Source organism: Cervus elaphus, chromosome 19, assembly GCF_910594005.1.
Source record: "Cervus elaphus chromosome 19, mCerEla1.1, whole genome shotgun sequence".
Classification (NCBI taxonomy): domain Eukaryota; kingdom Metazoa; phylum Chordata; class Mammalia; order Artiodactyla; family Cervidae; genus Cervus; species Cervus elaphus.
Genome location: NC_057833.1, coordinates 65,247,976 through 65,266,784, shown reverse-complemented (window position 1 = coordinate 65,266,784; position 18,809 = coordinate 65,247,976). Strand labels below are relative to the sequence as shown.

The following is an 18,809-nucleotide window of genomic DNA, read 5'->3' as shown; positions in this document are numbered from 1 at the left end:
ACTTTTCTTACCAATCTAACTGGGTAACCCCTGAGTTCATGCCTAACTCATTCCAAGGTACAGTTTTTAGAAGAAACTGTCATGAGAGGCCAGGGAAAAAATGTGACTGAGATATGACTAGGTGGAGGGCAGCTGCTGGTATACCTGAGTGATGCGTCAAAAGGCAGGGTTTCCAACCTGTACTGAAATCTGTACTGATTTCCCATAGGGCTCTCTCTGAGATCATGTAGTCCCAGTCTGTGCAAAAAAACTGGGATGAAATACAATGCCAACAGCTACAGTAAATGAACAAGTAAATCTAGTTGCAGGACTTTGCTGAGAGACACCATGAACTCATATACACGCACGTGTGCACGTGCATGCATGTGCGCGTGTGCGCACACACACACATGCTTTAACATCAAGGAGACTTATGGGGCTTGACAATCCTGGTTTCCCAAGACAACCAAGTTTCATGACCCAGGTAGGAACCAGAACTAGACCCTAGAGCAGGGACCCGTGAGCCCTCTGCAGTTGTACACAATATTTTGTATATGTGCATACGATTATTTTTCTGAGGAGGGATCGATTATTTTCTCATGATTCTCAAAGGAATCAAAGACCTCCAAAGAAGTCAAGAGCCATAGTCCTAGAGCATTACAGCTGAGAAAGAAAGAGCTTTCTGGGAAGTAGTTCCACCTCCCATCTGACAAATGAGGAAGCTAAGAACCAGAGAGGCACAACAGCTATCTCAAGATCACACCGCGCATTAGTGGCAGAGCTGAGCCTAGGTCACTGTTCTTCTGTCTCTCAGTTTTGTCCAGAGAGGGTGTGTGTGTGTGTGTGTGTGTGTGTGTGTGTGTGTGTGTGTGTGTGTGTGTGTGTATGTGGTGTGTGGTGTGTGTATTTGTACTTTTTTTTTATTGAACAGAGAGATTTTTAAAGAAAGGGGCAGGGATAGTCTTTAATGAAACGGGCCCCTAACTCCCTGTGGAAAAATGTATTTTCTAGAACAGCGCTGTTCAGGAACCACAGGTGTAACGTAAACATTTCTAGCAGTCCCATTGCAAAATAAAGAGACAGATGATATTAATTTCAACAAAATGTTTTAGGAAACCCAGTATGTCCAAAATATTGTCATTTCCACATGCGATCCATACGATAATTACTGAGATGGGCACACCATTTTTCATACTAAGTCTTCTCAACGCAGTGTGAGCCTCACACTCATATCGCATCTCGGTTCAGACACCTGGTGTTTTAGGTGCCCAGTGGCCGCGTGGGTGGTGGTTGCCACTTTGGAGGCTGCTGGCTAGATTATGTTTCTGCGCCCCCAGCAAGTGGAATGTGTGTCTTGCTTCTCTGATCTCACGGTTCCTTCCAGGAGCAGGGTGGTGTCTCCCGTCCTGGATGTGATTGACTGGAAGACTTTGCAGTATTACCCCTCCGAGGACCAGCAGCGAGGAGTGTTGGACTGGAAGCTGGATTTCCACTGGGAGCCTTTGCCGGAGCGCGAGAGAAGGGCCCTCACTTCTCCTGTCAGTCCCATCAGGTGAGGCTCCTCCCCCGGCCGGCTTTGCCGCTGCCTCCCCCATGCGGGCTCGGGCCAACCCGGGCTCTCCCCCTCTCCTACCAAGTTCAATGCAATTCAGTTCAGTCGTTCAGTCGTGTCTGACTCTCTGCAACCCCATGGACTGCAGCACGCAGGCCTCCCTGTCCATCACCAACTCCCGGAGCTTACTCAAACTCATGCCCATCGAGTCGGTGATGCCATCCAACCATCTCATCCTCTGTCGTCCCCTTCTCTTCCTGCCCTCAATCTTTCCCAGCATCAGGGTCTTTTCCAGTGAGCCAGCTCTTTCCATCAGGTGGCCAAAGTATTGGAGCGTCAATATTGGAGCTTGTAGCAAGTTACCTAATCAATAAGCTGGGGATCACAATGGTACTTACCTTCTAGGGAGGCTGTGAGGTTTCAGTGAGCTAATATATGAGAAGCATGCAGAAACTGTCAGACACTCAGGGATGGGTGTTATTATCCTCACATTGTTATATGAGTGGAGTCCGGCGAAGTTTCCAGAGCATGGAAGTAGGAAGCGGAAGCATCTTATCTGGGGTCTCAATCCAGCTCTGTCTCACCAGGAAACTCTGGAGTTTCCCAGGGCTCAGATGCTTTCTTGGTAAAAGGGAAGAATTCAGCTAGGTAAATGCTAAGAAACCGGAAGTCTCAATATATGTCCAGCTTTATGGTTCGCTTCTCACGAGTTTGACTTTTAGGCAAATATCCTATGTTTAACATAGGATATGTTATGTTTAAAACCTAGTCAATGTTCTAGAGAGCTTCTGCTGTGTAACAAACCATCCAAACTTTAGGATGTGGAGGAACTTTTATTAAGAGCCTGGACTCTGGGTTGTGAATTCTGAAAGGAGTAGTGATGTTGGCTGTTTGCTCCGTGGTGTCTGGGGCCTCAGCAGGACCAGCCTCGACTAGACTAGACTGGCTGGAAATGACTCAACATCTCGGGGCAGGATTCCCCAGAGTCTGATGCTGGCCATCACTGGGACCCAGTGGGAGCTTCTTCCCTGTTCTCTCCATGAGATCACTGCAGGCGGGTTCCCTGGGGCTTCCTACACCCTGGCACTGGTTTCAGACAGCAAGGGTCCCAGAAGACTCAGGCAAAGCAAGCTGTAATCTCCTACCCAGTTAAGAAAATAACGTATTGAGACGAAATTCATATAATATAAAATGAGCCATTTCTAAGTGAACAATTCAGTACATTCGCAACGCTGAGCAACCATTGCCTCTTTATAGCTCCCAAACATTCCCCTTTTCCTAAAGGAAAATCCCTTCCTTGTTGCCTCCCATTGTCCCCTTTCTCCAGCTGCTAGCAATCCCCAATCCACTGTCTGTCTCCATGGATTTACCAGTTCTGGATATTTTACACCAAGGGGCTCACACAATAAGTGACCTCTTGTGTCTGGCTTCTCCCACTTATCGTGATGTTTCAGAGTATGTACCCCCTTTAATAAGCAAGTCTCAGAGGTCACCCCGGGTCACTTCTTCCACAGCCGCAGGCCCCCTAGGTTCCCAGGAGGGAGACGTGGCCCTAACTCACAGTGGGGTCAATGTCACATTGTAGACAGAGCCCAAGGAACAAGGATTCTGCCACCGTTGACCTGCCCAACACCAAGCAATCACCCAAGTTGTTTCCGTGTGCCTAGGCTATGGACACAGAGTGAGGCGTTAGTCACAAACAGGACTTCCAAGTGTCTACCCGAGGGTGTGTGACTCTAGCAGCTGACCTAAGCCACCAAGATTAGAAATGTAAAAAGTATCTTTTTATTTTCTACTAACTGAATTTAGGTAATTTCTCTCTTGATCCCTGTCTGCTAACGGCAGAAAACTTCGGGACAAATTAGACAGGTTCAGTGATAGCTTAGCCACCTCGTCATTAGATCTGTCATCCAGGCGTGTCCACCCTCCCGTCCCTCTGGGGTGGACTCTGGGCTCCAGGCTTCCGTGGTGGATGCTGGTGGGGAAGACGTGCTCCACGTCAGGCTCTGGCTGTCTTGTGTTGGGTTCACCATGATGTGTGTGCTTTCACCAGCCGTGGCCATAGATGGGGGCTGGCACGTGGGTCCCGCTGGCCTGCACCCTCCACATGGCATCTGCCGAGGTCCCACGTCTTCTTCCGGCCCACCCTGGCGTGCTGATGCTCTGGGAGCCTCTAAGGAGCTGCACCTACCACCTGCCTGCCCGGGCACCACCTAGACCCTATCTCCTGGGGCCAAGGGCCATCCGGGGGGTCTGAACTCCCAGGGCAGCCAGCTGGGAGGTGGGCCATGCGCCCTCTGCTCTCTGGTCCCCAAACAACAAGCAAGGGATCCCCCTCCTCCTGGAATTGCCCTGAAGGTGTCAAGGTGAATACCAGGTCCTTCTCGGGGATCTACCTGAATCTTTGTGTCTTGGTCTCCCCATGGGCTGTCTCTTCTCTCTGAAGGCTGGAGGATCTTATCTAGTTTGGACATAGAAAATCCTGGCTCTGCGAGGATGAGCCCTCACCTTAGGCCTAGACTGCAGCTTTGCCATTAGACTTGAAAACTCAGAGTCTATTGTCTCTGTTCTTGGCTTTGGGGCCACGTTGTAGCCAGCTCAGCAGTCACAACAAAAAACCACAGGTTGGATGGCTTAATCAACATGAGATTTATTTTCTTATGTTGCAGGATCTCATTTAGCCTTAATTACTTCTTCAGAGGCCCCATCTCCAAATCCAATACACTGCAGGTTAGGGCTTTGACATGTGGATTTGGGAGGGACACAGACATTCAGTCTAGAACAGGCCCATACCAACCTCAGGCCTCATTTTCCCAGTGGGGAAGGGTCATGGAACTAAGATGCAGGTGTAAGGGGTGGGGTGCAGAACCAGATATGTTTTACCTCCTTCCGTCATAGGCGTGCATCCTGGAAGCACAGAAAGCTAATTCTAACTTCATTACTGGCCTGTCAACATCTCCTGAGCCCCTGTTTCATGCCAGACACTCTACTGAGGGCTGTGAACCCAAAGAATTAAAAGAGAAGTTTCTGGACCTCTCTGAGTTATGATGTGGGAGGATGGTAGATCTCAGCATTATGAGGAGTGCTGGATAGGTGCGTCCCCAGAGAGTTAAGAGAGGGGCCTGCCTGAGGGAGCAATGTATTCTGCTCCAGCCAAAGCGAAGGGATTCCATTCAAGAGAACAGACTCCTCAGAGGACCTCTGCCCAACCTGAGGCAAAGGCTCCTTGACTCCAGGCACCAGTCCTCTCTGGAACCTTCTTTTAGGCCTCAGGGTCTCTCTGATGCCCAAGGTCACTGCAGTCACCTTGACCCACCCAGTTTGACCTACCATTGGCCAAAGTTCCAGCCAGAGAGAGCCCAGTCACCTTCGCCCGGGGCGGCTGCTCCTTCCCTGAGACCCAGCTGCTGCCCGGCCCCTGTCGAGGCCTCAGGCTCCCCGTGAAGGGCCCACATCTCTTTTCACACTCGTTCATACATTTCTAACTGTGTCTTCCCCACCCTGGTTACTCTGACTGCATGGCCTCTCTCATCAGAGCATGAAAGTGGAATTAGGATGAGGTTGGGTACTGACTATATACAGATGCCAAGAAAATTCCAGAAAGGATATCATCATTTGTACATTTGCAAATGACAGTATTAAGCGATATTTATTGAACATGTTCTTAGTTAATGCTATAAACGTATTATACATATCAGCTGGCTCAGTGGTAAAGAACCTGCCTTCCAATGCAGGAGACATAAGAGACACAGGTTGGATCCCTGGGTCATGAAGATCCCCTGGAGGAGGGCATGGCAACTACTCGTTTTCTTGCCTGGAGAATCCCATGGACAGAGGAGCCTGGTGGGCTTCAGTCCATAGGGTCACGCAGAGTCTGACACGACTGAAGTGACTTAGCACGCACATGATTCTGTGAAGCAGTTACTGGTAGTAATTACTATTAGTCCCATTTCACACATGTGAAAATGTAGGTACACAGAGGTTAAATTAGAAATGAACTCTCCAGAGGTTGCCCAATTGCATTAAGTTGTTAAGTGGTAGATCCAAGGTTAAACTTGGAGGCCAGTCTCCTGCCACAATGCTCTTCATAGCTCTGCCCTGCTGTGTTTTAAAGACAAGTTTGAAATACAATCTGTCATTGCCAGGTACATAAAGGCTATACAGATACCCGTGTCAGTTCAGGGCAGGGCTTGCTGCCAAAGGCATCATGAAAAAGCACTTGATTTTCAGAGATCTTTGGGTTTTGGCAAGCAGAGGTACTTTACGTGACATTTCTTTGAGTTCCCCAAAACTCCATTATTGTCCCCAATTAGAGGTGATGAAATTGAGCCCAGAGTGGTCATCTATCTCATCCAAGATCTTACAAATTGTAAGTGGTAAAACTGGAAAGAATTACACTACTGGTTTTTATTGTGGTGTAACTTCATATTTTTAATAGCCCAAACGTCAGTAGTTTTGTTCACGTAAAACTATTGTCTTAGTAATTTAAAACATCTGAACTCTGAGTCATCCACCCCTGAGGCACACCCAGAGTTTGGCCATATTGAAATGTGTACTCTTTTGAATGAAGAGATTTTGATTCTGAAGCCTCTGGCTCTGTCCTTCTCAGGTAAGCTCTTCTAAAGGATGTTGCTGTCATCTTAATTCCCTCACTTAGGGATTCCAGCTTTCTGTGTTTTTAAAGCACGTGTATTTCCCCCAGAGCATCTGGGGACCTACCTATTCCAGAGTCCCTGCAGCATTCGTCTTAGGGGGTGCGTGCTCGTGAAGCAGATAAGAGTGTGAGGTCGAGTGAGGGCAGGAAGAGGCCTGCTGGTCCCTCTGGTCCAGGCCTGGGGCTGCTGGCCTCGGGGCACCTTATTTTAACCAAGGTCTTCTTTCCAAAGACCTCACCAGAGAGGGGGCCCTCCCTGAAGGAGCAGAGTCCAAGGGGTATAAAAGGTCCAGGCAGCCAGCACTCTCTTTTCATGAAACACCAGAACTTGTGACATGCTCGCTTGGCCCCAGTCTTGCAATTAAAAGCCCTGAGGTCTGACTGAGCCCCGAGTCCACTCTCTGGGCTCCTGGAGCACCCCCACCTGCCATGCCCACCCCCAGGCGCTCCGGGTTCTGAACTGCGGTCTGTTCCCTCCCTCTCTTCCCAGGAGCCCCGTGGTGCCTGGCGGGGTGGTGGCCATGGACCGACATTACTTCCAAAACACCGGAGCGTACGACCCTCTCCTGTCACTGCAGGGAGGCGAAAACCTCGAGCTGTCTCTCAAGGTATGCCCTGGGCCGCAGGAGGCCTGGGAGGTATCTCTGGAGCCATGGATGGGGTCACAGCTTGGAGGTCAAGGATGAGGCTTCAGACAAACACAGAGACATCATCCAGGGGGTGTCCCACCCTGCTTTCTGCCCCTCTGGCCTCTCTCTTGGCTTCAGCACAGCCTCCCTCCTGAACCCACTTGAGTCCGCTTGTAGGAAAGGGCGTGTCTTCAGCCATCTCCGCCTGACACAGAGCTTCCTAGACGTCCTCCGAGGCCAGCAGACTTAGCCCCTGGAGAGTTTTCACTGTGCCCACTGGCCGGAGCAAATACCACACAGTTCTGTGTGCTTCGTTTGATCCAAACAACTTAATGGGGCTTCCCCTGTAGCTCAGTTGGTAAAGAATCCGCCTACAATGCAGGAGACCTGGGTTCAATTCCTGGGTTGGAAAGATCCCCTGCAGAAGGAAATGGCCACCCACTCCAGTATTCTTGCCTGGAGAATCCCATGGGCTATAGCCTGCCAGGCTCCTCTGTCCATGGGGTCACAAGAGTCGGACACGACTTGGCAACTAAACCACCACCAAACAACTTAATGAGCATTTGTCCAAACAGTGTAGCCCCACTGCGCACCACTCAATTTCTCAACCTTGGATCAGATCGGACCCTCCACCCTCATTTCCTGTTTCTCATTGATTTCTAGCTTGCTTTTTCACTGCAGCAACCCCTGAAAACCCAACCCAGAGAAGACAAACAGCATTGAAAGTACAGCAATCTGAGGTTGAAATCAGTTTGCAGAACTTCCAACAGGTGTCATTCTGTTTCTCCTGAATGTTGAATATAGCCCACTCAGCCATCTGAGTTTGCTCTGGCACCCTGGGGTGCCTTGGCACCCAGTTTGGAAAGACCATGGTTTGCCTTCTTGATGTCTTTTGGTTCATGTTCTGCCTATCTGAGGCAGGTTTTTGCTTTGCTCTTTGTTCCCAAGTAGGGAATAAGACACTTCTTGTCAGACGAACTCTAGGCATTTGGGAGTAGGAGTGAGTGGAGAGCAAAGAAAGTCCTAAAAGTAGGAAAGACTCTGAGGAAAGCTTGCTTTGATCTCCACCCAGATGGCTTCTGGTAACTTTGCAGCAGACTTCACAAGCTTTTAGAGATTCCCTGGCCACTAGGGGTTCCCTTTCCCCTCAGGAAGCAGCCTTGGGAGAGTCCAGGTGTTAACAGCACAGATGCATCCTCTAAGTGCTGAATCTGGGCATGTGTTTCAGGAGCGGGGCAGGGACATTCAGGCAGTTGCAGGGGTTCAGTTCAGTCTCTCAGCTGTGTCCGACTCTGCGACCCCATGGACTGCAGCAGGCCAGGCCTCCCTGTCCATCACCAACTCCCAGAGCTTACTCAAACTCATGTCTATCGAGTCGGTGGTGCCATCTAACTATCTCATCCTCTGTCGTCCCCTTCTCCTCCCGCCTTCAGTCTTTCCCTGCATCAGGGTCTTTTCTAATGAGTCAGTTCTTCACATCAGGTGGCCAAAGTATTGGAGTTTCAGCTTCAACATCGTTCCCTCCAATGAATACCCAGGACCGAGTTCCTTTGGGATGGACTGGTTGGATCTCCTTGCAGTCCAAGGGACTCTCAAGAGTCTTCTCCAACACCACGGTTCAAAAGCATCAATTCTTCAGTGCTCAGCTTTCTTTATAGTCCAACTCTCACATCCATACATGACCACTGGAAAGACCATAGCCTTGACTAGACAGACCTTTGCTGACATTTTGAATATGCTGTCTAGGTTGGTCATAACTTTTCTTCCAAGGAGTAAGCGTCTTTTAATTTCATGGCTGCAATCACCATTTGCAGTGATTTTGGAGCCCAAGAAAATAAAGTCTGCCACAGTTTCCACTGTTTCCCATTGTTGCAGGGGTGTGACCCCTCAACCCACAGGTCCCGGCCGGGGACCACCACCCTCGTTCTCCCCACCTTGCCCCTCACCCCCCTGCCCAGAACTCTCAGATCAGGAAACTCTATTCCATCCTGAGAACTAGCGTCATTCTGCACTCGGTACGTCCCAGACATTTTGCCATCCCCTCCCAGGGCCCCTCGTGTCCCATGTCTCTGGAGAGGAGCACAGAGGTGTGAGTTTTCTCCTTTCCTGGCAGACCTGGCTCTGTGGGGGCTCCGTGGAAATCCTGCCCTGTTCCCGCGTGGGGCACCTCTACCGAAATGAAGATGCCCACTCCCAGCGTGAGCGGGAGGCCACCCTGCAGAACAAGGTCCGCATCGCTGAGACCTGGCTGGGCTCCTTCAAAGAAACCTTCTACAGGCACAGTCCAGAGGCCTTGTCCCTGAGCAAGGTAAGGGGGAGCCCAGCAGAGGCTTCTGGGCCCACCCAGGGCTCCCCCAGCTGGAGGCTGGGCCAGGAGTACCTCCCCTCCGCCTTGAAGGGCAGACAGAAGCTTCCAGCGGGTACTTCCATGGGGGCCCTCTCAAGGGGCTCCCCCTCCCGGTGGAGTTGTCCTCTGTCTCTCCCAGCATCTCTGGGGGGCGGGGGGAGCTGGAGGGGGAGGCAGTCACAGCTGGTCCTGGCCTCGAATCCCGGGATGTCTGTGGGGCAGGGTCTGTCATCACATTTAAAGCTGCGACCCTTCACCCTGGGCCCAGAGGAGAGACTGGGTGGGGCGTAATTGCTGAGATGGGTCCCTGAGGGCCCTTTCATCCCAGGGAAAATGTTCAAGGCTATGCAATTACCCCAAGACATTAAACAAATAGAAGCATAAAAGTAAATGTAAAGGACCTCCGGCCAAAGGCCCAGAAAAATAAACCTTTCAAACACTTGATTAAATGTCCACAAACAGGGCATTTTCAACTGGTCCATGACCACTCAGCACTGTTCTGATGGCAGGACATGTGAATACTGTTTGGCGTGGGACGCGGCTCACAGTGACGTGTGCGGTCCCACATCCCTCAGCCTCCTCCCAGACCCCCGGTCCCTCCCCGCCGTGAGCTGTGATGTAAAGCCGCTTTCTCCGGGCTGCCGCCTGTGTCTCCCCCTCCCCAGGCTGGGAAGCCGGACTGCATGGAGCGTCAGCAGCTGCAGAGGAGGCTGGGCTGCCGGACCTTCCACTGGTTTCTGGCCAACGTCTACCCCGAGCTGTACCCACTGGAACGCAGGCCCAGGTTCTCCGGAAAGGCAAGGCATGAGAGAGACAAAGGGCAGAGGAGGAGGAAACGGGGCCGAGTCGCTTCCGCAGCCAGGGCCTGGGTTCAGAGGCTCTCCCACCGCCCCGGGCACCCAGGCCCAGCCCAGCGGGGCCTCCCTGCGGGGGATGGCTGGGCTGGGCCGTAACCCACCGCGGGGCCCCTTGCCCTGGGGTGCTTCCACGTCCTTCGGGAGGCCCGGCTCTCAGGATCGCTGGCTTGAGCTTGGCCTCCCTCGATTCTGCAGCCCGATCGTGGGCCTTGAGCGCCACCGTAGAGAGTGAAGGAGGGGAACGCGGCCGACAGAGGGCGTCTTCGCGCGGAGGGCGGGATTCACCCCCGCGTGTGTCTGCTTGCAGCTCCACAACACCGGACTGGGCTTCTGCGCCGACTGCGCGGCGGAAGGGGCCGCTCCGGGCTGCGCCGTGGTGCTGGCCCCTTGCAGCGACGCCCAGCAGCAGCAGGTGGGTGGCCAGCGCTCCCAGACCGCTGGGGGGTCTTTGCCGGGATGCCCCTCTCTTCCTCTGGGGGCCTCTCCTTTCCCGGGTCCCGCGTCCGTGACTGTGCCTGGTCCCCCACTCTTGTGACCCGTCCCCCCCAACCTGTCCCCAGCTCCTAGCCTAGATGTGGAGCCGTCAGAGAAGGCGAGCCTCTGAGCTCCAGGGGAAGGGCCAGGCTGTTTAGCCAGTGCGTTCAGCTGACAGATAAGGAAACGGGGGCCTGGAGGGTGGCTAGCCCGGGGCGACCAAAGCAGGTGTCTCCAGAATCCCGGTGGGTAAGGGGCAGTGGGAGCGGAGAGGTGCGCCTGCCCCTGCCGCATGCATGTCTCTTGTCTTGTGTGGAAGCGGATCCAGTATTACAAGATCATCCAAAAACATAAAAGACACTGGAAATCCAGAATTCATGGAAAAGACTCCCATTAAAAAAAAAAAAAAGAAAAATTATTTACTGGCCAAGCCTCACAGTATGCAGGATCTTCCCCAACTAGGGATCAAACCCATGCCCCCTACAGGGGAAGTGTGGAATCCCAACCTCTGCCCTGCTAGGGAATTTCCTCTTTTTCTTTTCATTGGAGTGTAGTTAGTTGATCTACAATGTTGTGTTAGCTTCTGGTGTATAACAAAGTGATTCAGTTCTACATATATACCTATTTATGTTCTTTTTCGGGTTCTTTCCTGTTGTAGCTTATTACAGGATATTGAATATAGCTCCCTGTGCTATACAGTAGGGCCTTGCTGTTTATCTATTTTGTATGTAGTAGTTTGTGTCTGCTAATCCCAAACCCCTAATTTATCTGTTCCCCCCACCCTTTTTCCCCTTTGGTAACCGTAAGTTTATCTTCTCTCTATGTGGGTCTGTTCCTGTTTTGTAAACATACTAAGTGAAGTAACTCAGACAGAGAAAGACAAATATCATAAGATGTCTCTTGTGTGTGGAATCTAAAAGATGATGCAAATGAACTTATTTACAAAATGGAAAAGTTCATCATTTAAATTAAAAATCTATAATCAGAGATCAAAGAAAACTTATGTGCAGGCAAATTCCCACCAGGGCACCTTTTTGAAACCAGTTCAAGACCAGTTCAAGACCATTAGCCAATTAGAACCAGAGACAGGGACAGTTGGTCACCAAGCAGGCGCTATAGGCACAGAAGCCCCAAGGAAGCGAGGAGACCCCAGAAAACGTCCCCCCTTTACAGCGGTGCAACAAACCCGAGACTCGTGACTGTGTTCCTGAGACTCCAGGCTGCTGGCGCTGAGTCTTGCCCGCGTAGATACGCTGTGTCTTTCAGGCATTTAATGCAGATCTCTGGGGCCAAGACTTCCAGGCCAGAGGAGTCTCTCAGGGTAACACAAGAGCCGTGTTTGTGTGTGTGTGTGTGTGTGTGTGTGTGTGTGTGTGTGAGATGGGGAGAGAGGGCTAGGTTTGGGCAGACAGCCTCATGGCCTCAGCGGCCCCCGCCCCACTTGCCAGAGGAGGGGTCACCCAGCTGGGTCATCGGCTGCAGGTCTCAGAGCAGCGGCTTCACTCCCCATGCACCGAGCATGTGGTCTATGAAACTCCTTCCTCGGGGAGAAGGGCTTGCACTCCACAGTCAGAAGGGAGGCAGAGGGTGGAAACGCCCCTGGGGAAGGGAGGGGAACAGCTCTTCTGGGGCGGGCATGCTGGAGACCGTCCTCAGATTCCCGGGGGCTCCCTCCGCAGCGAGGCTGGAGCCCGGGGTAGCCGGAAGGGCGGGCTGCCCTGTGACAACAGAAGCTTATGACCCGCTGCTGCTGCTGCTGCTAAGTTGCTTCAGTCGTGTCCGACTCTGTGCGACCCGATGGACAGCAGCCCACCAGGCTCCTCTGTCCGTGGGATTCTCTAGGCAAGAATATTGGAGTGGGTTGCCATTTCCTTCTCCAGCTTATGACCCGAGGGGCGGCCTAAGGGAGACGATGAGCATGACTGGCAGGTTCTCCCACATGGGGGGGTCTCCTTGACCCTGAGGTCCTGCTCGTGGGCACATGTGGCCAGCAGGATGGACTAGGAGATCGGTGCCGAGTGAGGGGGAGGATCGAGAGGCAGAGGGTGCTTCCAGCATCATGCGGGGTCCTGTCTTATAAGGAAGGGCTCCTTCTGTGTGAGGGCGTTTCTTCTCTTCAAATTCCCATCACACAAATACCTGCCCAGGTAATGGGATGCCCCTGTGACTATGGCTGAGGGTTGGGGGGGATTCACTTCTTTTCACAGCTTGGATGATAACCTAGAAAGTCTAGCCCAAACCTCTCTGCTTTCAGCCTGGGATGGGGCTGTTGCATTAAGCTGTTCTATCTCAAAGGCCTCTATTAAAAACGAACAACAAAGTGTGAGTTCCTGGAGATACTGATGGAACGAGTCAGATAAGCCCCCGAGAGCCTGGGGCCAAAGCCAGGAAAATGCTTTGGAGGGTCCAGCCCTGAAGGCAGGACCAGCAAGGCTCTAGGACCGCAGGGGAAGGCCCTGGGCCTGGAGGAAGCAGGGAATCAGGATCCTTTTGTCCCCTTCCGGTTTTACTGTTTACCAGTGTTCTAGAACACACCCATAGGCACTCACTCCCAGCCCAGAGGACAGAAAGAAAGCGGTAAGTGAGGAGGCCTTATGACGGTGGAAGCACCTCACCTTCTGGCTGTGTGACATCAGGCAGCCTTCTTAACCTCTCAGAGTCTTGGTTTCCTCACCTGCAAGTAGGGATAATAGACTCCCTCATGCAAGAGGAATGTTTTGGAGTTTTGGAGTTAGTTAAGATTCTTGGGCTTCCCTTGTAGTTCAGTCGGTAAAGAATCTGCCTGCAATGCAGGAGACCTGGGTTCAATTCCTGGGTCCAGAAGATCCCCTGGAGAAGGAAATGGCAACCCACTCTAGTATTCTTGCCTGGGGAATCCCATGGACAGAGGAGCCTGGTAGGTTCCCAGTCCCTGGGGTCACAAGAATCGGACACGACTTAGTGACTAAACCACCACCAAGATTCTTGGTGGGGAGGTGGGGATTAGCAATGGCTTCTGTATCCAGAAAAATTGTGAACTAGCTAAGCTGAAACCACCATCTACTATACTAAGAATAAGAAGAAACACACTCTTTTATTAAGGAACTAAGTTTATAGCAAAGAGAAATCTCCAGAGACCCTCACAAAACACAGGGCATCCTTCATTGCTTCACCTGAAAGGAAAGCGAAAGTCACTCAGTCGTGTGTGACGCTTTGCGACCCTGTGGACTATACTGTCCATGGGATTCTCCAGGCCAGAAGACTGGAGTGGGTTGCCTTTCCCTTCTCCAGGGGATCTTCCCAACCCAGAGATCAAACCCAGGTCTCCCGCTTTGCAGGCAGATTCTTTACCAGCTGAGCCACCAGGGAAGCCCAGGAATACTGGAGTGGGTAGCTGATCCCTTCTGCAGGGGATCTTCCTGACCTGGGAATTGAACCGGGGTCTCCTGCATGGTGGGCGGATTCTTTTACCAACTGAGCTATGAGGGAAGACCGATGGCTTCGCCTATGTTGCAATAAATAGAATAAAGGAGGAAACTGTCAGAATGTATAAATATGAATGCCACGAAAACTGGAGTGAGGCGGTGTCAGAGGTCAGGGCTAGTGCAGCATGCTATCTGTGGACCTGACAATGAGACGGGGTCTTGCTGACTCCTGCGGAATCTGAGGCTTGCCCCCAGACCTCGGCCCTGTTGCGGTGAGCTGTCCTCCCCTCGTCCAGCTTTGGGCAGGGTCTCCTTCTAGCTGTGCTGACGGCCGTTCCTCTGTCCCAGCGCCTGGAGCACATGGGCCGGCACGCCATCCGCTACGGCGGCCCACGGCACCTGTGCTTTGACGTCAGGGGAGAGCAGGTGATTCTCCAGAACTGCACTGAGGGGGCCCCTGCCGTTCACCAGCAGCACTGGGACCATCAGGAGGTGAGTGACCAGCCCAGGAGGAGCTCGCGAGGCCGCTGGCGGGCACCTGTCTGGCTCTTCCGAGAGGTCGTGTCTTACCACACAAGCCTGTGTCCCTGTGGCTGAACTTAGCGGCCTGGCACTAAGGCCTCAGTGGGTGGTGAAGCCAGCCTTGCAGCCCAGTTATCCGCCAGCATCTGGAAAGGTGCTAATTTATCAGTCTCTGTGTCGCTCTGGTCTTCATGCCCTGGAAAGAGGAGACCCCCTGGCTGTAAAGTTTATCAGCTTTAGGCCTCGAGTAGGACTGTGGGGCGTGTTACAGAGGCTGTCAAACCCCACTGGCGGTGTGCTTTTAGGAGCAGAGGAAAGGCCCGCTTCCTGTTCCACAATCAAATAGATGATGGCATCAATCATACTTTCTTCCTTGGCTAATTCCATGCTGAGCATTTCATCATTTTCGTAAGAATTTAATTCCCGTTACCCAGAGAGAGGCTCTAGCTCCTTTCCAGAGGTTAGCATCCATAAAGAGGAAATAGGAGGAGTCTAAGTGTTTAGACAGAGTTAGCAGTTTAAGGATTGGAAGGAAACAGTATTAACAACTGTCTGTACATTGTTTTTCCTTCACCTCAAATCCCTTCTGACGTGAGCTAGGGTATAACTACATGAAAAAAAAAATTAATACACACATCTTTTTAAAATGTCTTATCTTCGCCTTTTGCTTGGAAATAAGGGAGGTTAAATAACTAAGCAGAACTCCATGCCTCAGCGCTCTTAAAGCAGGCTGTGAAAGAGGAAAATCATATAGTGTAAGACTTAAACTGAACTCACAATAAGTGTTGAGAACAAAGCTCTTGGGGCTTTGGTGACAAGTAAACCCAGGGCTCAGGGGGCCACACGTGCTCAAGGAATTCTTAGAAACCAAATTAAGGCCCTTTATGAATGATCACAAAGGATCGTTCTAAGCAAGGCCTCTGGATAAGATAGATTTAGAAACAGCATTTAAACATAATGTGTAAAAGATTAGTGACTAAGATATACCCAGCATCTTTCAGGCATTAAAAAGTAAGGCTTTAAAAAAGTATTCTTATTCAGCCATAAAAAGAAATGAGGTACTGTTCATAGCAACACTATTCACAATAGTCAAGAGGCAGAAGCAACCCAAGAATCCAGTGATTGATAAATGAATAAACCAAATATGCTATGTACATACAGTGGACTATTATTCCATCTTAAGAAAGAAGGAAATCCTGTCATTTGCTTCAACATGGATGAAACTTGAAGACATTATTCTAAGTGAAATAAGCCGGTCACAAAAAGACAAATGCTATATGATTACACTTAATATGAGGTGTATAGAGAAGTCAGATTCATACAAACAGAAGATAGAATGGTAGTTACCTGGCACAATAGGAAGGAGGGAAAGGGAAGTTGTCATTTAACGAGTATGGAGTTTCCGTTTTGAAAGAAGAGAAAGTTCTGGAGATCTGTTTCATCACAATGTGAATATACTTAACACGAATACATTTTACACTTAAAAATGGTTAAGGTGGGGCGTTTTGTGTTACATATCGTTGTTGCTGTTGTTTAGTTGCGAAGTTGTGTCTGACTCTTTCGCAACCCCATGGACCATCGCCCACCAGGCTCCTCTGTCCATGGGATTTCCCAGGCAAGGATACTGGAGTGGGTTGCCATTCCCTTCTCCAGGGGATCTTCCTGATCCAGGGATCCAACCTGTGTCTGCTGCTTGGCAGGTGGATTCTTTACCTCTGAGCCACCTGGGAAACTTAGGGCTGCATATATTATATTATATAGTAACCAGAATACTCCAATTCCCTATCAGGCCGGTTGACAACACTTTTATCATTCTCTTAATGACTAGCACAAATTGAAGATATTTCTTTCTTTGCTGACTGATTGTGAGGGTCCAACTGGTTTTCTTTCTTTTTTTTCTTTTTCTTCTCTCCTTTCAGAATGGAATGATTGTTCACATTCTCTCTGGGAAATGCATGGAAGCTGTGGTGCAGGAAAACAATAAAGATCTGTACTTGCGTGAGTGTGATGGAAAAGCCAGCCAGCTGTGGCGATTTGACAACGTCAGCACCGTGGATGAACGGTGAACGCCACCCTCAGAAGGAACACAGAAGCGTGGCCATCGCAGTTCAACCCCAGGGAACTGCAGCAGCATGTGCCTTTCATGAAGCAGGCCCTTTACGTGTATGCAGTGGCAAAAACAGAGATGCAAGCTCCATGAATGGATACGGAACGTCTTTTCTTCCTGCCCTTTATTTCACAGCCCACTGTCTGTTTTAGACAAAAAATATGGACCCATTGTCTCACTGTCTTCATCACTGGTAGATGATCATAGCGTGGTACAGAAGATTCTTGTTTTTTTTTCCCCCTACTGAGCAGTATACCATTTCTTTTATCTCTGATTAAGGAAAGAAGGGTCTTCTCTGGTGGCTCAGCAGTAAAGGATCCACCTGCCAATGCAGGAGAAGTGGGTTCTGTCCCTGGGTTGGGATGATCCCCTGGAGAAGGAAATAGCAACCCACTCCAGTATTCTTGCCTGGAAAATTCCATGGACAGGGGAGCCTGGCAGGCTGTAGTCCATGGGGTTATAAAGAGTTGGACACAACTCAGCAACTAAACACCAACAAAGGAAGGAGGCCTGACAACATCTTCAGGATACATAATTCCTACTGATCAATTTATTCTAGACTGCCTTTCCTTGGACTGTCTGTGTTGACAACCATAAAATTAAAGTGTGAAGAAGGTGCAAAGTTCTGACATCCAAAAACTTTAGAATAAGCTTATGAGACAAATTTCACATTCACTGGTTGAACCATAGCTCAGATGAAGGAAGTAAGCTACTCAGAGAAAATAGTATTACAGAGACTTTTGCCCAATTTTCAGCTCAGCCTAGCAACTGCAAAGAGTCAGTAGACCTGGAATAAGATGTTTTCATGTTCATGAGAATTTTCTTGGGACTTTCTACCTCCATTCACCCTTGCCCTCACTGTTCTCTAGCTAGATTAACCATAATCAGATTCTCATGTAATACGCTTCTCTATAGTCATTGGTGTTGGGTCAGCTTAAACTGAATGCTCCCACTAAAAGGAAGTGTGTACAATTGAGAAACTCCTGATGTCCTGTTACCAGGCTTGCGTTGATGGGATCAGAACAAGCAACTTTTGCAAAGAGGCAAATCTCCCTGGGAGGGAAATGCCAGCATCTGAGTCAAAATTCCTTTGAGAGGAACTAGAGTGGGGTGTTGATGTCCATGAGGTTGAAAGGGCTGGGTCTGAGCCCCCAGGAAATGTCTGGTTATCCCCAAAGGGGCCCACATCTGAACATTCAGCCACAGGAAGAACACATCTTCGTCAGGGCAGAGTCCATGCTGGTGAAAGCCGGATGGCTCTGTTGCTGTGACTTGGCCCATCTAGATGGGACTTAAGGGTTGTTGAGTGGGGTTGGTTCTGCGATTAAGAAGAGGTGGTGCCCATTTCTCTTCCAGATGGAGTTCCGTCTTCACACAGTCAGCTTATAAATCTCCCCTCAAAGATGCTGATCTCCTCTGGGCTGTCTCGGGATACAGTGTGTTTCAGATAACAAACACTGAGGGTTTCCAAAAAATATCCCTCATAACTATGCATCTCTTCTCTACCTGTTGAAGTTTAACGGCACACTGTATTTTTCCTTCCTCAGAATACACTCTAGACCTGGGCAAAGAGCCACTGGCCACATGTGGCTATCTAAACATAAATTCATTAAAATTAAAGAAAATTTAGGCTCTGTTTCTCAGTGGTACTGGCCACATTTCAAGTACTCAAGAGCCACTGTGTTGGACAGCATAGATAATAGCACCTTCCATCATGAAAACAGGCCTATTGGATAGCACTGATCTAGACAGATTCATCATCCCATGGAAAGAAGAGATTCAGCCACCATCTTCTTCTTTCAGACTTGTTTATGTTCAACACAAATTCTCCTAATATCCTGAGGCTGAGACAGAGCTAAAAATTCTCAGATGACAACCTTGGGAAGACTGTTAATAGTTAAAAAAATAAAAGCTAAACTAGACTTCTGTTTTACCAATGAACATTGGTATTGGCATTGTTTGGTATTTAAAGTTGCTGGAATAAATTAATATAATTAAATGAAAGGCTGAATTGAATCGTATAAGTTGTGCTTGACAGTAATTTGCAAAAGGACCCAGATGGCTTATTGCTTAATTGGTTGAACAAAGCAAGAATGTGGTGTTCCTTGCTTCCTTAACCATCCCCATGATTTATTACTTTGTTAGAGAAATGGCTGTCAACTCAGTCCCTGGCTGGTACTTAAAGACCCTTAATTTAAACAAAACAGATGCCTCCACTTAATTCTCAAAGAAATTCAACCTTCTCCTCATCATAGAGTAATAGTATTCAAATCCTCTCCTCTAT

General features: G+C 49.8%; 1 protein-coding gene across 2 annotated transcripts in view; it reads left to right on the top strand.

The window, feature by feature from the left end:
- GALNT15 (polypeptide N-acetylgalactosaminyltransferase 15) overlaps positions 1–18,546 on the top strand; it is a 46,205-nt gene extending 27,659 nt beyond the window's left edge. Inside the window, exons 4-10 of one of the 2 annotated variants that reach the window (XM_043874672.1) lie at positions 1,364–1,531; positions 6,676–6,793; positions 8,928–9,122; positions 9,827–9,958; positions 10,326–10,430; positions 14,245–14,388; positions 16,338–18,546. In XM_043874672.1, coding sequence (XP_043730607.1) covers positions 1,364–1,531; positions 6,676–6,793; positions 8,928–9,122; positions 9,827–9,958; positions 10,326–10,430; positions 14,245–14,388; positions 16,338–16,484 — 1,009 coding nt within the window. In that variant the 3' untranslated portion in view covers positions 16,485–18,546. The remainder of the gene's footprint in view (positions 1–1,363; positions 1,532–6,675; positions 6,794–8,927; positions 9,123–9,826; positions 9,959–10,325; positions 10,431–14,244; positions 14,389–16,337) is intronic. The other variant, XM_043874673.1, reaches the window with a different exon arrangement.
- Positions 18,547–18,809: the final 263 nt, after the last annotated feature.